Source organism: Corvus cornix, chromosome 23 (assembly GCF_000738735.6).
Source record: "Corvus cornix cornix isolate S_Up_H32 chromosome 23, ASM73873v5, whole genome shotgun sequence".
Taxonomy (NCBI): Eukaryota; Metazoa; Chordata; class Aves; order Passeriformes; family Corvidae; genus Corvus; species Corvus cornix.
The window spans coordinates 4,524,796-4,544,787 of NC_046352.1; the positions used below are offsets into that span (position 1 = coordinate 4,524,796).

At 48.0% G+C, this 19,992-nt stretch overlaps 1 protein-coding gene across 4 annotated transcripts in view; it reads right to left on the minus strand.

The window, feature by feature from the left end:
- Positions 1 to 19,992, minus strand: part of KANSL1 (KAT8 regulatory NSL complex subunit 1) — an 81,057-nt gene that overhangs the window by 11,289 nt on the left and 49,776 nt on the right. For all 4 annotated transcript variants that reach the window (XM_039564604.1, XM_039564602.1, XM_039564600.1 and 1 more), the window contains exons 3-6: positions 10,506 to 10,647; positions 6,565 to 6,669; positions 2,650 to 2,765; positions 1,080 to 1,269 (exon numbers count right to left, since the gene is read on the minus strand). In XM_039564604.1, coding sequence (XP_039420538.1) covers positions 1,080 to 1,269; positions 2,650 to 2,765; positions 6,565 to 6,669; positions 10,506 to 10,647 — 553 coding nt within the window. The remainder of the gene's footprint in view (positions 1 to 1,079; positions 1,270 to 2,649; positions 2,766 to 6,564; positions 6,670 to 10,505; positions 10,648 to 19,992) is intronic.

Here is a 19,992-nt window from a genome sequence, read left to right on the forward strand (position 1 = left end):
TATTTCTGGAGCACGACTTGGCCGTGACTCAGCTGTCTCTGGAATGACTGGAAGAGTGCACAGAAATCCCCTGCTCTCTGGCACTTCTTCCATCCCTGGAACTGCTCTTCTGAACCATCTCTGATTACCAAATGCACTTGATGACAACAGCAAAGATCTAACACAGAATTAACAGCCAATTCTTCAAGCACTGAGTGCACAAGGCAGCATCAACGACGAGAAAGTTCATCAACTTCCAACTCACTGGAGATCTTGCAAGTAATCACTGCAGAGCTCTCCCAGAAATACCCCAGATAAAACTGCAGATAAGTGATCAGTTAAAGCTGACTCAGCTGAGCAAGAATGTTTTGCTCAGAAAAATGCTGCTTTTGGAGCTTCTCTTTAAAACATCCGCAGAGTGAAAATCCCCCAGCCCTTGTGGGAAAGTTTGACTTGAAACACTTTGTCTCAAAGGTAAGCGGATTTTTGCCATTATGGTTTTGCATGCACAAATAAAGGTCCTTATTTCCTCCATTTCTCACTATTTTTCCTCCAACTGACAGTTTATGGCATTCCTAAGAGAAAATAAAGAGAATGAAACACAGCTCTTCCTCATACAGGCAATAAACTGTATTTCCATTGAATGAATTCTGCATAAGGGAGAGGAGTATAAAAAATAATAATAAAGAAAACAAAACAGGAAGAGACAGGGCATTCATCCCACGTATGCCTGGGCAGACAACTGTGGTTTTTCCTTGAACAGCAGCAGAGAGTTCCTGGGGCTTTGCTAATTCCTGTGTCAGAATTAAGGTTTCCTGATATTTGACTTCTCAGGGCTTCTTTCTCCTGCTCAGACTGTGCCACACTGACCCACCTGGCCTTGAGTTCACCTCAGGCTGGTTGGCTTAAGAAAATGCATGAGTTCAGCATCTTCCCTCCCCAGTGACAGCTAAGAAAAATCTTCCAACACATTACAACCTTCTCCATCGTTTCTCCTTTGTTTTTCCAACAGCCTTTGAAGCCCTCGTGTCTTGCTCTTCCTTCCTGTTGTTTTTCTCCATCTTTACAAGAAAAACAAGAGCAAAAACCTCCCAACTCACCTTTTTGGAAAGGGGCATGATGGTGCTGGGTCGGACGAGCCGCCGCTTCTTGCAGCTCAGGACAGGGCGGGTGCGAGCGGCCACACACGTCCCGTCCGAGGGGACCAGGGACAGGCGCTGCTTTTTATGCAGGAGCTCCTCAGCTTCCTGGCCATCTCCCTGAGCATGTTCTGCCAGGCCAGGCTGCAGACTGTCCCAGAAGAGAGGAGAATAAGAAAACCCCTGTTATTCATGCAGCACTACCAGCAGGTTCATGGTTCACACCTGAGCAAACACTCCAAGCTGAGTTTAAAGCTCTGCAGTTCCTGAGGCAACAGGTTTTATTAAACCAACTCAAGTTTTTGCTTTTAATTCAGTCACCTTCCACTTTCCCACAACTGAACCTTTGACAAAATACCTTTGGAAGCTCTGAACAAAAAAACAGCATTGAAAGCCCATCACAGAGCAAAAGCCACTATAGACCTGAACCCTAGACTTCAGCTTCCTCCAGAATCAAGAGTTTGAGGAATCTTAAGACAAGACATTTTCATGAGTCTAAATGCAAGAAAACATAATTTTATAGAAAAACTATTTAACCCTGATGTAAGTTTGGTTCTGATGAATATTTGAGATCTCTACCCATGCCAACTCTCAGCAGTGACCCCAGGAAGGTGCAGTGCTAACATCAACCTGTCTGTCTCAGGCACAAAGGATGCAGCAGCCCTGGCATCAATACCCCGTGCCCTGAGCAGATCCCAGCGCAGCAGCGCCTCATCTACGGAACCTTTTCATGTCTATTCTACAAGTGTTTCATTTCTAAAAATGCAAAACATTAAAGCCCTGTGGTCTAAGGCTGTGCAGTTCAAAGGCTGCAGGGACACAAAGAGCTCTGTTACAGCCTGCAGTGTTCCAGCTGCAACCGTGGGCTCCTTGATCGGAGCCTCCTTTGCCTGCTCGCACTATATCAGTGCAGGATCCATCCCTCCCTCTCTCCTTCCCTTTTTCCCCTCTCTTTTCCCCTGCCTCCTTCAAGGCACTGAGCAAGTGCAATGTTTTTCAAGGGTTTTCAAGTGGTTCAGCCCTGTAGCATCGGGGAGTGTCTTTCACTTGTTTTCATTTACCCACTTCACGACTTTCTCAACAAAAGCAGCCTGGAGAAATAAAGAATTTAGGAAGTTTTACTCCCCAAATCAATGGGATTCTCCATAACTCCAATAAAGTGGCTCAGTGGTTACTGATAATTTTGTGAGCAGGGCATTAGTACCTTTGAATCACACAATTTGCAGATGTATTAAAACTACTCATAAAGAAACAAGTTTTGGCCATGCTCAGTGCATGGCTGCCTGCAGGGCTTGTTCATGTAAACACAGCTCAGTTTAATTCCATTTTCAGCTAAACAATGCAGCAGAAAACCTCAAGCAAGCAATCTCCTCCAAAATGTTTCCAGGCATGATCTACTACTGTACTTTTTGAAAAAAGACACCATTTATACCATTACCAACCCAGTTACAACTCAGTTACAGCCTGGTTTCCAACGGGATGTTGCCAAGATCATAAAAGCAAACTCTTCTGATAATATCCAAGAGCTTACGTGTTAATAACTCCATTGACGGGTCTTGGTGCTCCACAGGGCTTGGTGGGATGGGATTCAGGAGTATTTGCAGCAGAAATACCCAAGTTTTCTAGTGGCTGGGATCCAGACACACTCTAAAGAAGGGTGAGAAAAACATAAATTAATAAAAGTTTCTTGAATAGCCACAATTTTCTTATTCCTGGGTTCTAGTTGAGGATTCTGCACTGTAGCCATGGATTTCCACACGGGACTTCAAACCAGGGTTCAGAAGTCACTGTATGAACAGGAGACCAGGGACACAAGGAGATCTTAGGGAGCAGCAAGAGGATGGATACGTGGCAGCTCTTTCATTCCAAGATCCAAAGGACTTTAATTCCCCTCAGGCAATCAGGAGCATGAAAGGCTGAGGGCTTTAAGGAGATTTTAGCATTTTGTCTCCATGGTGCAAACAAGTTCATCACCACCTGTAAACCTCTGCAGTCTCCCCTGCAGTTTGGTTTCTGTTCTGAGCCACGTGGTTGAAAGCTCCTGCCTAAGCACTTTGGGGGAAAACAGGGAGGGAGGGAGAGAGAGGGGAACAGACTTGCAAAACTGAATTTGCATTTTAACTCACTACCTGTGCAAACACAGTCCAAACAGCATTTTAAGGTGTGTTTTAAGTGAGTGGGAACCCAGGCTGTAGGGCTTGGATAGGAGCAGGGCGAGTCCATAACGCTAAAAGTGCTAGATAAACACAAAGCTGGAAACTCATTTTTGGCAGAGGAAAGTGAGTAAAAATTGAGTTAAAGACACTGTGCTCCCCAATCCCTTCTGCCTGAGGTCTGAAACACACCCCCCCCCCCGGCTCTGCAGGGAGCAGCAGAATTGTCACCAAGCCTCCAAGGACACACTGGCTTTGTACCTCCCACCAGGGACATTCCTGCTCCCCACCCTGGCATGGCCCAGAGTGTCCATACCTCTGGCAGTCATCACCTCCAGCCCCATCCGTGCAGTGCCTTGTTTTTGGTGTCAGACATGCTCCTCCCTGGGGTTAAACTTCCTTTCTTCCTTCGTGCAGCACTTCCTACATTCCCTGCCCTGTCTCTCGCTGGGGTTCCCCCTTTGAGCACACATGGTGGTGATGTGGTTCAAGTACCAATAAAAAAGGCAAAAGCAGAGCTCTGACACCACACAGATGGTCAGCCAAGCCCCCTGCTTGGCCCTGACTCCATCCCAAACCCATCCGGATTGCGGTGATTAAATCCTCCCTGCAAACACCCCCCAACTCAATAAACAACTAAACCAGGCCGTGACAGTGCTGGATTAACGGTGTCCAGAAGAGCAGAAACCTGTGTCACCCAGGGAAGGGCCATTCCTAACAACTCAGACAACTTCTGCCTGGCCCTGTTTGAGGAACTTTGCTGGGGGTTTTACAATTCTGCTAAAAGAGACGTTTCTCCTATGGGGGAGCAAAGACAGGATGAGACCAACTCTGCCACCCAGAGAGACACGGGAGCAAGATCAGATCACACCTGAGCCATCAGGTAAAACCCAGCTCCCCAGCCAGGTGAAGTCAGTGCAGGAGCTGAACACTTTTCCTCTGCTTTCCAGAGGCTTGGCAAGGCTGAGCCAACACGTGACACCCGCCGGAGGCACCCCCGGGGCAGCAGGGCGGGTACTCATGACTCATAAGCTCTTTAGAAATCGTTTATTTTCTTCTCCAGAAAGGGTCTTGAAGGAGGAACTTCTCCGAGAGCTTGCTCCGTGTCTTGCTGGTTCCAGATAGGAACAGAGGGACTCAGCTGCTTCCTGTGGAGGAGCTGGACAGCATCAATCCAACGTGTGTTTATCAGGAGCAGCCCAGGCTCTCTTTATCACCCTGAGATGGGTGTACCCTGACACACGAGCAGAGCCAACACCTCCTGGTGCACCTCCCAAGGCCACACTGTCCTCCAGGGCTGGCTGGGCAGCCAGGCCGGGATCCAGAGCAGCATCCCTCGCACCAGGATCACACCCCTGCTCCTGACTGAGCTCTTCTATGTGTTTTGGGTCTGGAAGTCCAGGTCCTTAGGATCCTGGGAGGCGGGGGGGGGCAAAGATTCAACCGTAGCACATCTGCTGTTGCATATCAGGGCAGCAAAGCTGCTGTGTGCAGACAGGGAGCCATGAGCTAATACAGGAATGTCCCCTGTATTCCCAAAAAACCCCAATAAAGCAGGCAAGGTTCAGACCTTCACCTATTACCAGATATTGCCCCCTAATTAAATATTTTGAGTGCAGCCCCTTCACTAGACAAGCAATCCAAGGAACCAAAATCAACAGTCAGGTTATGTCTTCAGGGCTTCGTGTTATTTCCATCTTCAGGCAAAAAAATTTATTCACCTACTGAGCTTCCATTTCCCAGCAGATATTCCCAGGCCTTATTTGCAAAGCCCTTCCCTCCACTGGTGATAGGATTAGTTCCTCCTGGGGATTATCAGCCACATCCCACGTATGAAGCTGATGCCCAAGGACACGTATCCTGCGCGCACGCCGGCCAAGGGAGGCACTCACGAGAGGAGGAGATCCAAGGGAGCTGGGGGTGGGACAGGATGGATTCCTCCCTTTGCTCCACGTTGCAGATGTGTCTCTTGCTCTGCCAGTCTGGGGGGGGAAAAGCCTGGAGGGTGCCAAAATGATAAGCACCTCTCCAGGAGAGGCCCAAGAGATCCCCTTCCAGTAAGAGCCCTCACGCACCACCAGGAACGTCTCCGGGTAATCTCTGGCTCGTCTCTGGGTAGTCTCTGGGTAATCTCTGGCTCGGAGCAGATCAAGGCTCTGACTCAACACCCCACCCTAATGAGCAGTCCTAATTAAGCACAAGCCCAGGGACTGGGTGCTGGAGGCAGCAGTTCCAGGGGTGACACTTCCAGCACTGTCACAGAGAAGCTGGGAGTGTGGAGTGATGTGTGTGTCCCTGGGGAAGGGGAATAAACACCCTTCTGAGGAGCAGGCTCCAAGAAGGCACACAGGGCTGCAGGAGTGGCCACAAGAAAGTGCCAAGCAGAAAATTTCGAAGTATTGCATATTATCACTCAGTATCAGGAAATCTCTGACAAATTCTTACCAGGGACAGAGGAAAACATTCCAAGGACAATTTTATGGTCACTTCTAATGAAGTGTTTTTACCTGTATCAACTACACTGAATATTGGTCCGTGAACCTCAAGCTGCAGTGACACCCCATTTCTAGCCAGTCGTGGCATTAGGAGAGAAAAGCAGGAATGCTGCAGCTTGGGACAGAAAAGCAGGAATGCTGCAGCCTGACAGCAGAAGTTTGAGCCACACAGGGACCATCCTGCTCTTCCTACTCCACCACAACTTCCAAACCCTCCACTTTAATACGTCTGTGTGTCCCCCAGGATCCAAAGCAATCACAGGCAGGCTGAACAGTACGATCAAGCCTTTAGTCTGTGCCCTACATTTCTGCATTAAATAATAAATACCTGGCACTCTGCATAGTTTCCAGTGCATCTCACTGCAATCATTAATGCCCTTTCCAAGGGGGAATGATCAGGCAGATATTAAATAGCCACATCTTTAGCAGCCTTTGCTAATCATGCTGCTCTCAGTTTGAGGTACTTTTTTGCTGTAGGGAAAGGATTAGTTAGGATTTTAAAGCTTCACAAAATGCTAATGCATATTACAAAGGTGCCCCCAGGAACTCTGTTCTAAAAGGTGTTTAAATCCTATTGTTTACTAACCCCAAAATAAGGCAGGAGGGGGTGAGCTACAGACCAAGATCAGTGATTCCCACCTGGAGTCACAGGGAAGAGCCACCCCAGGAGGCCAGTCCCATGGTTTGAGCATCCCTCTGCCCCACAGCTTAAGGGATGGCCCTTCCCTCCCCAAAACTGGGGAAGGAAGCACTGCAGATGAAGCACCTGGAGCAGTCAGTCCCACTGCTGGCACTTACCAGCCGCTCTGCCCCAGGCTCCAGCTTCACTTCAGCTCTAACGGGACGGGACGAATCATCTACCGCAGGATCAGGGGGTGATGCTTCACCGAGAACTATCAGCCCCTGGAAGAGAGGGAAGGGAACAGGAATTAACTGCAGATCCTTCGGTCTCCACAGGGATGATGCACACCCATCATCCCCCCAAACCCCGAGGCTGCACAGCAGGCCTTGAACTCCCACTACGGCTTCCAGATGTGATGTCAAACCCAATCCTCGGCTGCTGCCTGGGTTTTCCTGACATCTCAGCTAACTCAGAGAGGGAAGGACAGTAGCTGGAGCCAGCTCACATGCCTCCAGCCCATTAACAGGAGACTTTTAGCTCCCTCTTGGGCAAAGCTGCTGAACCACTGCTTGTCCCGCTTCCCACTCTTCCCCTCCTCCCCACCAGCAGCTCCAAGGACACACATGCCAGCCAAGCCAAAGGGAGCATTCTGCTGAAGCACAGAGCAGGAAGTGACTGCTTTCATCGTACAAAGTGGAACTGGCCATCACAGCCAAGCAAACAGTTTTGAGTGGGTGCCAAAAAATCTACAGTCAAACTTGTTACTCAGAGCAGACTTTCCCCCTCCCCTCCCCTCCCCAAAGAAGTGGTACTTACAAAAATTCAATAAGGAAAGAAAGACATTGCTATGAACTTAGCAGGACAAAGCACAGTGGCTGAGCACTGTTTTATCAGGTTTAACATATGCTGTCCTGCTTCTGTTTTACTCTGAGTGAAGCTTTATCTAAAGGCAGGACTGCTCTGCTCTCGGAACAACACAAAGTGAAATAAAATCATTGTCATTATGCATATTCTGAGCTGTATTATAACAAAGCAGGGCAAAATGTGCAAGGGATTAGGGAGCTGGTGGAACCTACAGACCACGAACACAGTCCAGGACAAAGACAAGCCCCACGAGTTGCATTTGGTCAAACAAGGAACCATGAAGGGGCTGCTCAGATCAAAACAGGCAGATCAGTCATCTGAAAACAATTCTGGAGGTTGCACAGTGTGTCACAGCAAAGTGAGCCTGGAGGGGAACCTGGGCACGTTATCTGGAGAGAGGACAGGGCTACAAGGCTTCCCTCAAAGTCCACCGAGTCAAATCCCATGTGACCGGTGCCATGGGACACAGTGGAAGTCACCTGTAGCTCCGTGGCAGGGGGCTGCAACCGGGTCCCTTCCAACCCAAACCAGCCTGGGATTCTGGGATTCGAAGGATGATTGTCTGCCTTCACACAACTGTCTGTTCAACACATCCACGGCTTTCCAGAAAGATGGTGGCAGTTCTGGGACACTGTTTAAAAACCGTTCATAAACTAAATCCAACCGCAGGTGGCCTCTGGCCAGCAGTGAGGAAGCAGCTGGTGTCTGAAACATACATGATGTTGGTTTTCTAGAGTTTTCTGGCATCCCAGAAGGATGTTTAGTGGATGAGAGGGGCTGGAAGTCTAAACTCCAATACTGCTGGGATTTTCCTCTACTCTTGAAAGATCCTCTCCAGAAGCAGCCCATCACCTTTCAGCACTACTTCTAGAAACATCCGGCCATGGTGCAGCAAAGAGCTTGGTCAGCTCCAGAAAATGCAGAGACTGGGACTGAATCCAAAATTGGGAACAAGGATACTGCTTCCTTTGACACCCCTGAAAGCACCTGGGCTTCTTGTATGCTCAGCAAGAGGAGCAGGTGGGGAAAGCTGGGCATCAGGAACAGAAGCTGCCACCAAGGACTTCTGCCTCTGGATAAAGGCAGGGGATGAAGGGAGCTGCTCCATGCCCCAGGATGCACAATTGTGAAATGAAACAAAACCACCCGATGACCTTCATGGACATCCAGAGCCTTACATTTACTGTACACACTCTTCCAATCCAAAGGCACAACAGCCTGCTATTTTCAAATGCCTGAAACAGGGTATTTTACAATCAGCTCTGAGCACACGCTCCCTGATTTGGTGTTTTCCTCCACATCTCACCAGGCTCCGACTGAGCCGATCCAAATGTGCCGAGAGCACAATTCCTGCTGAGACACCCAGGCAGCAGTTTATCCTCAAAACACAGGGTTATTTTTGACTGCCTGGTCCTTCCCTTGCTTTGATCTGACACAGCAATGTGTCTTTCTTGAAGGGTACACTGGGATGTAAACTCTGACATATAAAGGTAATTAACCTAAAAAAGAATGAAATAGAATTTCTTTGAACTTTAGAACTTGTAGAACTCTGAATTCCTGCAGCACTACATTTTAACCTCCTTATGGCCAAATAAGCTAGAGTTAAGTTATGTTGATAGAAAAAACAAGGTTTTTCCAAATTCTTTAACTGTTTTCCTTGTACAGTTTGAAGCCAAATCCATTCCAACAAGCTTGAGTGTTATTAAAACACAGGGTTGTTTCTTTAGTCCCCTATTCTTGTTCCAAGCCCTTTTAAGACTCTCTGTAGTTTTTCATTGGTGCAAACAGAATCTGTTTTACAACCACCCCAGAGCTCAATGACATCAAGATAACGACAGCTGGGTGCAGGAATAATCTCCAGCAAGTCCTTTCAGAGATGGGCTATGTGATACTTGTGGTTCTGTTTTTTTCTTCTTCAGGCAGAACAGCCACTACCCAAAACACTCAAGATTTGAATCCCCCCTGCACCCTAAGCAGTATGTTTTATCTTAAATTCATGTATCGGGTTATCACAGTTGAGTTTTGGTCTGAAAAAATCAAAGAGGATGATCCTGTTGGCCAGAACCTCCTTTCAGACCTGGAGGCTGCAGCCTTAGATAAAAACACAGGGGATGCTTGTAACCATTTTCGGGCCATTTCATGAGCCTGTCAAGTTGTCATCACCTGGTGAAAGCCTTGAACCTTCCACATCACTACAGGAGTTTTCTCGTTTCTTCCATTACTTAACTTTTAGCATATAAATGTTCAGCTATTTTGTATTTTGTACTTAAACCATGCTTCACCATCAGCTTTAAGACAGAAGGAAGATGATCCTTTCTGAAGGATCATTTGCCCACTTCCCAGAAGCCTTCTGCCCTAATCTCAGTAATGGATTCTGCTCACAAGCCGTGCTCTTCCACCTCCTCATTTAGAGCCCTCACTCACTCAATTAAGCCTGTTTTTCTACACAGCTGCATCCAAGTCCAGTCTCCCTCCCCTGCTTTCTACCCCCTGGAAGCCTCTCCCCACCACCCCCAGAGCAACACACATCTTGGGAAAGGCGTTTGCCAGACTGAATTCCTGAGGATCTCTCAGTCGATGCAATACCAGGAGCCTTCTTGCCACAAACTCCAGACATTCCTCCCTCCAAGGCCTGACATTTAGATGTGCATGCCTGAACAAGTCTCCATAACAATCCCTTCCTCATCCCTTCTCTGCTCTCCCCCGTTCTCCCACCATCTGAGAGCAACTCTAAAAAAATAATTCCTTCCATAGAAAAAGGTCAGCACCAAGAAATGATCTTTTTCACGAAACAGACTCAATTTTAAGCCTGTGCTGGGTGATAGCCTCTGAACTAACTTCCTCCACAGGCCACTCCCTTTCCCACTAAGTCTCAGTTATTCTTATCCCCATCTTCGGCTACTCCCAAAAAGAAAGAATCAGAAGGCTTTAAAAAAATATCAAATAAAAAGAGAAAGGTTTAAGCGATGGGGAACAGCGTCACACATGCAACAGCACCAGCTCTGCTCGGCACCAAAGACTGACTCTAGAGTAAGGTATCGCTCCCTTCACGTTATTGTACTGAACCAGGGACAGGAACTACACACAGCCCATGCCAAATTGCATTACAATTAGTCACAGCTTTGCAATCTGTTTTGGGAGAGAGGCAGGGGGGAAAAAGCATCAGACTTTGCATCCGCACTCTCTGGTGTCAGAGAGAGCCATTAGGAGGCAAAGCAGAACCACAGGCACCCAAAGGCATCCTGCTCCTCACCTTATTGGCTCTAATCTGCTTGTAAATGTCCGTTTGCTGCCGGATTCGGTATTCCAGGTCCGAGACGTGGGCTTGGAGCCAGTTCCAGCGGCTGACGATGGCGGCACGGTCTGCTGCCCATCTCCACTCTGCCCTTCGCCTCCTGCAACAACACAGAGGGGAAGGGGGATTATTTTGAGTGTGATTTTAATTACACAGGCCACAAAAATCCAAGGAGAACTGACAGACAGATCAAAAGCTCCATCCTGGATGGCAGAACTGATACCATCTCACTGCTAATAATTACCAAGGAATTACAGACGTGCTGCAAGGACCATGTCTCTGCAGAGCAATATTCCAACATCTTCAGTCACATTCCAGTGACTGAAATCTTTAAAAAAAGTCTGTCATCAGTCCCCAAATCGACCTGAACAGCAGCTCATACCATGTGGCCACAATTAAACCTCAGGGACAAGTTTCACAACCACCCCTGCTGGGTTTGAAAGTAAAACCACTGCTTGGAGAGGACCAACAGGGCCAACCTTGCACAAGCTGCTCCCCTGCAACGAGGTCCTGCACAGCACAGAGCAGGCAACAGCAATGCAGACCTGATTTCTGCATCTGATGGATGGACCCAGCAAATAAAGAAGCCAGAAAATAACATCAACTGTCATCAAAACACCCTCAATCCCTACTGCTGGCCAGAAAGGAACACACTCCAGGCCAGAAAGGAACACAAAGATGGTAAGGAAGGGATAAATCCACGGCTCCACTCTCCACATTAAAAGCCACAATATCACAAAAATATATCCTAAGCATCCTGATTCCTGTGGATAGATATTAAGGTTGCCCGGAAAGGAAGAAAGCCCCGACATGGTGTGGAAACAAAGCATCAGCAGAAAGTGCTGACAAATCCAGTGTTGCTGCACAAAGCCCTTGCCACATATGGATGCTTAGCAATTAAGAAATTAATCACCAAATAATTCCCTTTGCCCATCTCCCCCTCCTTCTGTGTAGCAATTTTGAACCAGCCAGAGTATGTGGGGCAGGAGAGCCACAGCAACGTCCAGATGTTTCCTCCAAAATCAAACCAGAAAGTCTTCTGCTGAGATTAACCCATTTCAGAGCTGAAACCAGCCACTACAGCAGAAGCAGCACGTGGTAAATGAGGTTTTGTACTGAGGCAGCCCCAGCTGCAGAGATGGGAAGGAGCAGAAATCATCAAGTTCTTTGAAAAATCTGCACCTCCTGGGCCTCTGCCCTGATTTAGCCATAACTGCTAGCAAATCCACTTGCCTAAAAATGAAATAAATACAAAAAAGTCCCAGGGTTATTACAAGTTTCAAATCAACTAATAGAAATACCCTGAAAAGGAGGAGTTGGTTGCTTCAAACTGCAAGCGAAACCCATGCACTTAGAACAAGACACGTCATCCATATTCCTGCTGGACCTTCGGCTGCACGGGCGGCGTCCCTGCAGAGCCACTGTGGATGAGGCCACATTCCCACAGAACAGGCAACGCTGCCTTCTGTCCTCCCAACCTGCTCCAAGACCTTTTCCAAAACACCTTTAGGAGTTCAAGCCCTTCTCTCTGGAAAAACCTCCCTGTGTAAAGCCTGAATTTGGCAGTTTGCTCTTTGGGGATCCACAGAGCGCTGGGAATTATTTTTAGAAGTAAGTTTTTAGAATCAAATGCTGCTGAGAGCACATCGCAAGTGCCAATTCCCTGGTTTGCTTCTCCCAACATTACAAAGCACCTCTGCCTGCTGGAACACTGGCCTGTGCTGTTAAATACAACCCATTCTTTTGCTCAGATTACACAGAAATTGAGATTAAGTATGAAAAAAATAGTTTTAAATCCATTTGGTTTCCTAAGTGACATGGCAGCACAAGCAGCAGCAGACCTGCTCCTTACCTTAAAACCAGGACACATCCTACCCCAGAAAAACCCACTGGATTTGAACCAAAAATAACCCAAGAAAGCGAAACACAGTAATGTACACTTCATCCTCTGACACCCTGCGGCAGCAGTGGAGGAGGGGAAGAACAGAATGATGGCTCAGCCACACTTTCCAAAACAGCACCGAGCGTAGTGTGTCTCTATATTTAGAACTGAGCCTTTCCCAGTTGGTCCCACCCTTCCCTGCGAGGTGCTGCCAGCAACATCCTGGGATGGATGTTCCCCTCATGGGGATCAGCTGCAGGATAAGGACCTATGGATATTCCTCAGCTTTAATGTCTCCACAAGCATTTTGTGAAAATTATTCTTTTCTCATCTAGCATTAGAAAGGAGCAACCGTGCACAACATAGAGTGTGATGTCCCGCAGTGACCACTGGGAATCCAAAACCTCCACTTGCTCTGGGGGAGAGGGAAACCCACTCCTTTCTTTCTAAACCTGAACAGAGTCTACAGGGAAGATGGAGAGGGACTTTGTACAAGGCCACGGAGTGACACGGCAAGGGGGAATGGCTTCAAACTGATAGAGGGAAGGGTTAGACTGGATACTGGGAAGACATTCCTTCCTGTGAGGGTGGTTAGGCCCTGGCATAGGGGTCACTTAGCTCCAATGCCGTGCCACGGCAGGGACACTTTCCACAAGTCCAGGCTGCCTCTAAGCCCTGTCCCACCTGGCCTTGGACACCTCCAGGGATGGGGCAGCCACAGCTGCTCTGGGGACCCTGTGCCAGGGCCTGACCACCCTCTTAGGGAAGGATTTCTTCCCAATATCCAATCTCAATCTCAGCTTCCAGACCCTCAGTCAGCCTATCCGCCCACCAGTCCATGCTGCTTTCTGCTGAGTCCACGCAGCTGAATTCCAACCAGAGACAGCCCCAACAAACTGAGGGAATTAGAGATCAGCAGACTTATTTTTCACCAGGAGACTGCCCTACTAAAGGCCCAGCTGCAAAGTGAGCAGAGCAGATCCACCAGCTGCTGCTAAACCATCCTGGCAATGACATGGAGCTGCCGTGGAGCTAGAACTTATTTCAGACTGGAAAGTTACAGGCTGAAGGGGAACTACATCATCAGAACCACTTCTAGGAGTCAGCAGAATGAACGAGAAATGGCCACCGGGGTCTGGAGGGAGATTGTTTCTGCCACTCCAAGCACCTGAGCAAACCCAAACCATCTTGATGTTAAATGAGGAATAAAAGGTCACACTGGAAGAAACAGTCGATGTCAGAAGAGAGAGAAACACAACACAGAAACACTGAGAAACTCTGCAGGCAGCCAAGCAGACTGAGAGCTGGAACAGCCATGGGAGGGATTCGCTGGGAACCAGAGAATGCCTTTGGCAGGGATGCCAGGAGGCGGCACAGCCGGGGCACCCGGCAGCTCCGAGAGCCTCGGACACTCGCAGATTAATGCCACAACGTGAGGCAATAAGCTCCAGCTTTCCAGGCACTTTCCATATGGTTTCCCTCCTCTACTCTGTACTGGAATATTCCCAGGGGCTTTGCTGTTCCCTGGAAGGCAGTCACCTTCCAATGCAGAGGTCATTGCTGTATTTACTCCCCTCTTTCCTACACAGCTTTGGACAGAAAAAATCACCAAAGAGTGGTTCAAAGGGGTTTGAGACCTTCCCCCCAAAAACACACAGCTCAGCCTCCCTCACCTTCCAGAGGCAAACTGGGAAGGCGTCAGCCCCTTCCCTGGAGGACCTTCACCGTGGCATCAGGATGGGACCTTTCCTCAATAAGACAGCCAGTATCTACCCACTGGGTGAGGCTGCAGCACTGGGAGTCAGGAGATGCCTGCCAGGTGACCACAGCTGGGGGGGGAATGGATGAGCCTTAAGGTCCCTTCCCACCCAAGCCATCCCGGAATTCTGTGACTGTGACACACCCATGTGCCCTGCTCACACAGACAATTCTAAGCATTATCCTCGAGCAATACACAAACGCAATTTTTAAAATTGCTCTTGTAACCTTTAACTGTGCCTCACTAAAGAAAGAGATTTGAACCCCATTCAGCTGCTATTTTCCACTTTGCTCCATATATTAATCACATTCATTCTTCAGCTCACCAAGCTTTTATCCTTTTTTAATTATTATTATTTTGGATCGATGCAAAACCAGATCAGCGTGTGGAGCAAGAGTTAAAGCTCTGCCAAACCCACTCTCATGACGACTCCAAGGGAAGAAGAGAAAACCCCACAAGGCTCGAGAACAATCTCATTAGCTGATTGTAACATTTCTGCCTGCAAAGAAGCCAAAGTGAACAATTTGTTCAGCTGAACACCCACCCCCACCCCTGGACAGAACCATCAGCTTTGAAGGGCTCTTCTATTCCCAGCATGTGCTCGGCACTCTGCTGAATCTCCTTCCAACCTCCCCTCAGCTCATTCATTCCCATATTCACACAAACCCAGGACCTCCAGAGCCTGGGAGTGAAGACTTATTTCCACTGAAAAACCCCCACTGCTCAGGGAAAACTTGGGAGCACAAATCCTAAAGCACAAGAAGGGCTAAGCCAAGCTCCTGCCCAAGACAGAGGCCAGCAGCCCAGGGACCAGCATGATCTGCATTCCAACACAGCTCATCCCAGTTGCCCCCCCTTTTGCTGAGGGAGAGACATCGAAACCATGCCACCCCCCCCCGCAACCACCCGGATCAGGGTATTCAAGGGTTGGTTTCGCATCTTTAGTTCATTTCTATTTAAAAAAAACCAAAAAAAAAAAGGTGGCCCAAGGCAGCTGTTCAAAGATGCCTGAACTCCTGCACAGGAATCACAGCACAACCAGAAATCACAGCCTGTGGCAACTCAGCAGAAACCAAACTTCCACTACCCCAGCTGCAGAAGGAGTGTCCAGCCCATGGCCTAACATGTCCCAACAGCCCCTCATCCCGAGGGAATGCTCCAAACTGGTGTTCATTCATTGTGTTCTCCCCACTCTCCCCTCTCACTGTTGCAGCCAAAGCTTTGCCCCCAGGCCACTCTCCTGGCAGTTTCTCTCCCCAGAACATCCCCAAATCCTTTCCTAGTGCAAGGCAAATGCAGCCTAAGGATCCAAGGAAACCCATGGATGAGTACAAAACTCAATCCTCAAACAGACCTACAGATGGGGAAACAAAAGAGGGAAATGAAAAATACCAAAGTGAAACAACTGCCAAGGTGGGGGGACAGAGAGCCCCCAACCTGCTCATGGCACCAAAAAACCTGAAGCTACAAAGCCACCTTCAACTCATCCTACCACTCACACACTGTCCTGTGACTCACAAGTTTAACTACTTCAGGAGCTGCATAATGAAAATACACTGGAATCCACTCTGAGAAAGTTTCCCCTGAGTAAAAAGTCAGGGGATTATTTATGTTGTTGAACATCATCATCTCCATACCTCAAGGTCAGGCTTAACTTCACAAGACTTAAATGTCTGGCATGCAAGTGCTTTCACAAAGTGTCCTCAGAAAAGGAACTAAACCAAGCCATCCTACTAAATTACCCTTCTTCCTTGAACTACCCTCAAGACCATGCTGGATGGGGCTCTGAGCAACCTGGCATAGCAGAAGGTGTTCTTTCCCATGGCAGGGGGTTGGAGCTGGATGATCTTTGAGATCACTTCCAACCCAAACCATTCCACTGTTCTATTTAATTCTAATTATCATCTATTCCATGATTTCCCTTAAACAGAGTATTTCGAAAAATAGTATATGCCACTTAGAGGAATCCCAGTAAGTGGGCAGGGAACAACCCAGCAAATTCTATGCAGACACACACAGACACACGGAGCACACAAGCTGTACCCGGTTTCTCACCAGTAAACAAGAAAACACCATTTTATTTACCTCCTGTTTTTAGCTCAGAGCAACACTGCTGGCTGTGAATCACCACCCCCAGCACCTGCAGAAACTGTGACATCAGTCCTCGCTCCCTGTGCCACGCTCGGGGCCTGGCTGTGCTGCACGAATGGACTTAAGGTCCCGTATCAGAGCAGTTCCAGAGCACTGCCCAAGGCTGGACTAAACGGTCTTAGAGGTCTTTTCTAACTGAGAGGATTCCACAATTCTGTGAAGGTGAAACTGCACAGCCCCAGGTGCCACAAGAGGCTGGTGTGCAGTGACACAGCATCTCATCCCCGGGGCCTCGGGGTCTGGATCCTGCCGTGGAGCACCCAGGGTGACTCATGGGGATGCTGAGTCACTCCCCATCTGTGCTGGCCCTTCTCAGCCCATCCACAATCCCAGTGGAAACACACGAACCTCGAGAGGAACACGCGGCAGCTCCCACCAAAGCCTGGAAATGGCAGAATGGTGTCTCAGAAGTACTTTTGTGCTATTTCAAATCCAAGTGCCCCAGATCTTTACACCATGACATTTATGCACTGCCCCAAGCATTTATTCAGCTGACTGTCTGAAAAACAGCCATTCCCAGCTCTAGCTGCTCTTGAGCCCTTAGCAGCAACAATTGTTCTGTGACAACAGCCAAAAATTCGGATTTTTTTCTTTCGGCTACGCCAACGCAAGTACTTTTGGCCATGTCTGAACCCTGTTTAGCACCCATGGACAAAGGTGTGGGGAGAGAAGGGGAAGGCGAGGGAGCAAGGTGGGAGGTGGGATCAGAAGAGTGTGGGATCAGAAGAGTGTTGGATCAGAAGAGTGTGGGATCAGAAGAGCGTGGTCACCACAAGCTGCCTGTTACACCAGGAAAACCAACTCTCAGAGGCACAGCAGAGCAGTCAGCTGAAAAATACTGTGTTTTAAGAGAATTTATTGGACCCGTTTTTCAGTAGAGTTCTCCACATGCTCACGGGCGCTGAGGCAGGCAGAGCAGAGCAGCTCGAACTGCCCCTGTGCAGATTCTGCCTGATCACCATCACTCCAGACATTAAGGCAGTTTCTTACTCCCTTGCAGCTAAATCCAGGAATGAGAAGGTGACACTACACCAGGCACCAAAGTTTGCTCCAGTTGCATTCAGTTCATTGTGATTTTTTCCCTTAATGCTCAGATTAAGATGCAATTCTCAACATTACAAACTATGAACCAAGAACGCCTACTTTTCCCTCAAAATGCCTAAAATACAACTGCTCCAGTTTACAACAAACATCTTCCAGGAGCATATCCTTCTTTTTGCTGAGTAAGGGTCTTTATCAAGGTTATAATTTTGCTTACAGCAGCCTCCCAGTAGGCCTGGGTTGCATAGGAGAATCATTACCCTTCTTAGACTCAGTTTTCATTAGGAGTTAAAATTCTTCTACAAGAAAGCAGAAAGTGGCAGAAGCACAAAGTCAGTGGAAATTCCGCTCTTCGTTTTTTCTCCTCTTCACATTAAACGCAGGATCTCACCAAGAGATTTATAACTTTCTTCTGGCAAACTCAAGAGCTGAGGACCAGCAACTCCTGTTCACTAAGAGGATACAGTAAGTGACGACAGGGGTTTGACATCTCCACTAACACATCATGAGCACAACCAGCAACAACCACAAGCCATTATCTTGAATACTGCAACTCCATCCTAAAGCTCTGCTTGCTGCCAAAGCAAAGCACCAGAAGAGCAAAGCAGCCACTTCCCAGCTCGTGGTCTCCCTTCAGCACCATGAGATCACCTCACACTTGGCAGCATGGGACAATGTGACTTTCTGGATTGCTGGAGAACAAGTTTCCCTGAAAATAATGCAGTTAAAACATCAAAGAGAAGGAAGGGGGTGTTCAGCATTCTATGTTCTTCAAACTAAACTGAGAGCACAACAGAGAGGAGACAATTATGGCATGGAGTAAACTGTTTGAAAAGTTATTACACTTGTTCCACAGCAAAGCCCTTTGTATGCGTGCAAGTAGAGGAGTTTGGTGTCCAAGTGGGGGAGCGCTCACTGCAGCCCATTAGTGCCACAGTCCCTGGGGGAACAAGAATAGAGACTATGCAAATCAGGATCCATTGTTAAAAGGGAAAATTTATTTCACATTCCTGAGCAGCAGTGTTCCTGGAGCATAACAATTGGAGAGGCCCTTCTGCTGAGCATGGCACATTTTTATGCTCCACAGTAAATCAATATTCCGTAATACAGAAACTACATGAAATTATTGCCAGGGTGAGGACAGTAGCTCTGAGCTGTGGTGAGCAGCACTAACACAACACCGTGTCAGGACAGGACTTATTTGGGACGTGTTTTCATTGTTTAGGAGGGTTACTGAAGGCAGAATTTATGGAATGATTCTCCAGGATGTTAAAACCTTCCAGCTCATACCGTAAGGCGAATGGCACCAACAAAGGCATTTCCTGATTGTGCTGCTCTCAACTTGATCTAAACAAGCACTGCTACAGTTGTCTCAGTGTCCCAAAGCTTCCCCACTTGGGCAGCACCAGTGAAACAATCTCACAATGAGATATTCAAGAAAAAAGCGGAGTTAATCTCAAAGCAAAGAATTCTTCCTGGCAAGAGGGGAATTGACTATTCCTTCAGTATTTACCAAACCTCCCAACAACGGAGCTCACTACACACTGACACAGGATGCAGAAACTTTTTTTCAACTCAGCCACTTCTGATCACCGTCACTCCAGGATGGAAGTGAGCAGGGGAACAAATAAAACCTGCTTTCAGTTTCCTCTTAGTTTATCTTGCAGGAGATAGACTCTTCCTCTTTGCACCCACCCACTGCACCCAGTAAGCACTGACAGAGAGGAGGGAGCAGCACTGGATACTCCCATCTTTCCAGGGATAAAAAAGCAGCTTCAGTCTCTTCACTTCTCATTATGCAGCCGTTAAGACCTGAGGTCAAAGGGTGTTTTGTCATGGCTCAGGGGGACCAGGGGGGCTTTTGTTTAACTCCACAGGTTCTGCAGCCCAAGATCAAAATGAAACTTCAGGATAAGTGATTACACTGAAACAGGCTCAGCTCGAGGCCTGGGAAATTTCTGCACAGCTGGGATGACCTCACCCTCCTTATCTGCTCTTTCATGTCCTGGGAGGAAGAGGAGAGAGCTCTGCAAACGTCTCCAAATGCAGAATTCCGACACAAAGTTTGTGTTCCTGAACACAGCTCTGAGATCACAAAATTACGCTCTGCTCTGTACCTGGAACACAAAAGCTCTAAATCCTCCTCACAAAAGTCTCCTAAAAAAGTTTTCTTCAGTTTTCCTCACAGTTCATTAGAGCAAGGAGGATTTTAAGCTCACACAAAGGCAGCAGTCAAGAACTCCAGAGAGTTTTTGACTCCCCATCCCTGGAAATGTTCAAGGCCCGGGGCTTGGAGCAACCTGGTCTAGTGGGAAGTGTCCCTGCCCATGGCAGGGGGGTGGGACTGGATAAGCTTTAAGGTTCCTTGCAACCATTCTATAATTCTAAAAAATACATTTGTTTGGACCACATAGTGACATCAGGACAAACCAGGCAGAAGCCAAGGAAGATTTCCAGTGGAAGCAGAAGTTCCCAGCAGTGCCAAAAATGGCTGAAATGGACCGGGCTTGGAGTAAGGGAGAACTAATCCTGGATTTTAGGGAACACTGAAGCAGCAAAGCAGCATCAATGCAGAACTGCATCAGTGGTATGAACTCACCCAGCAGGTGCAG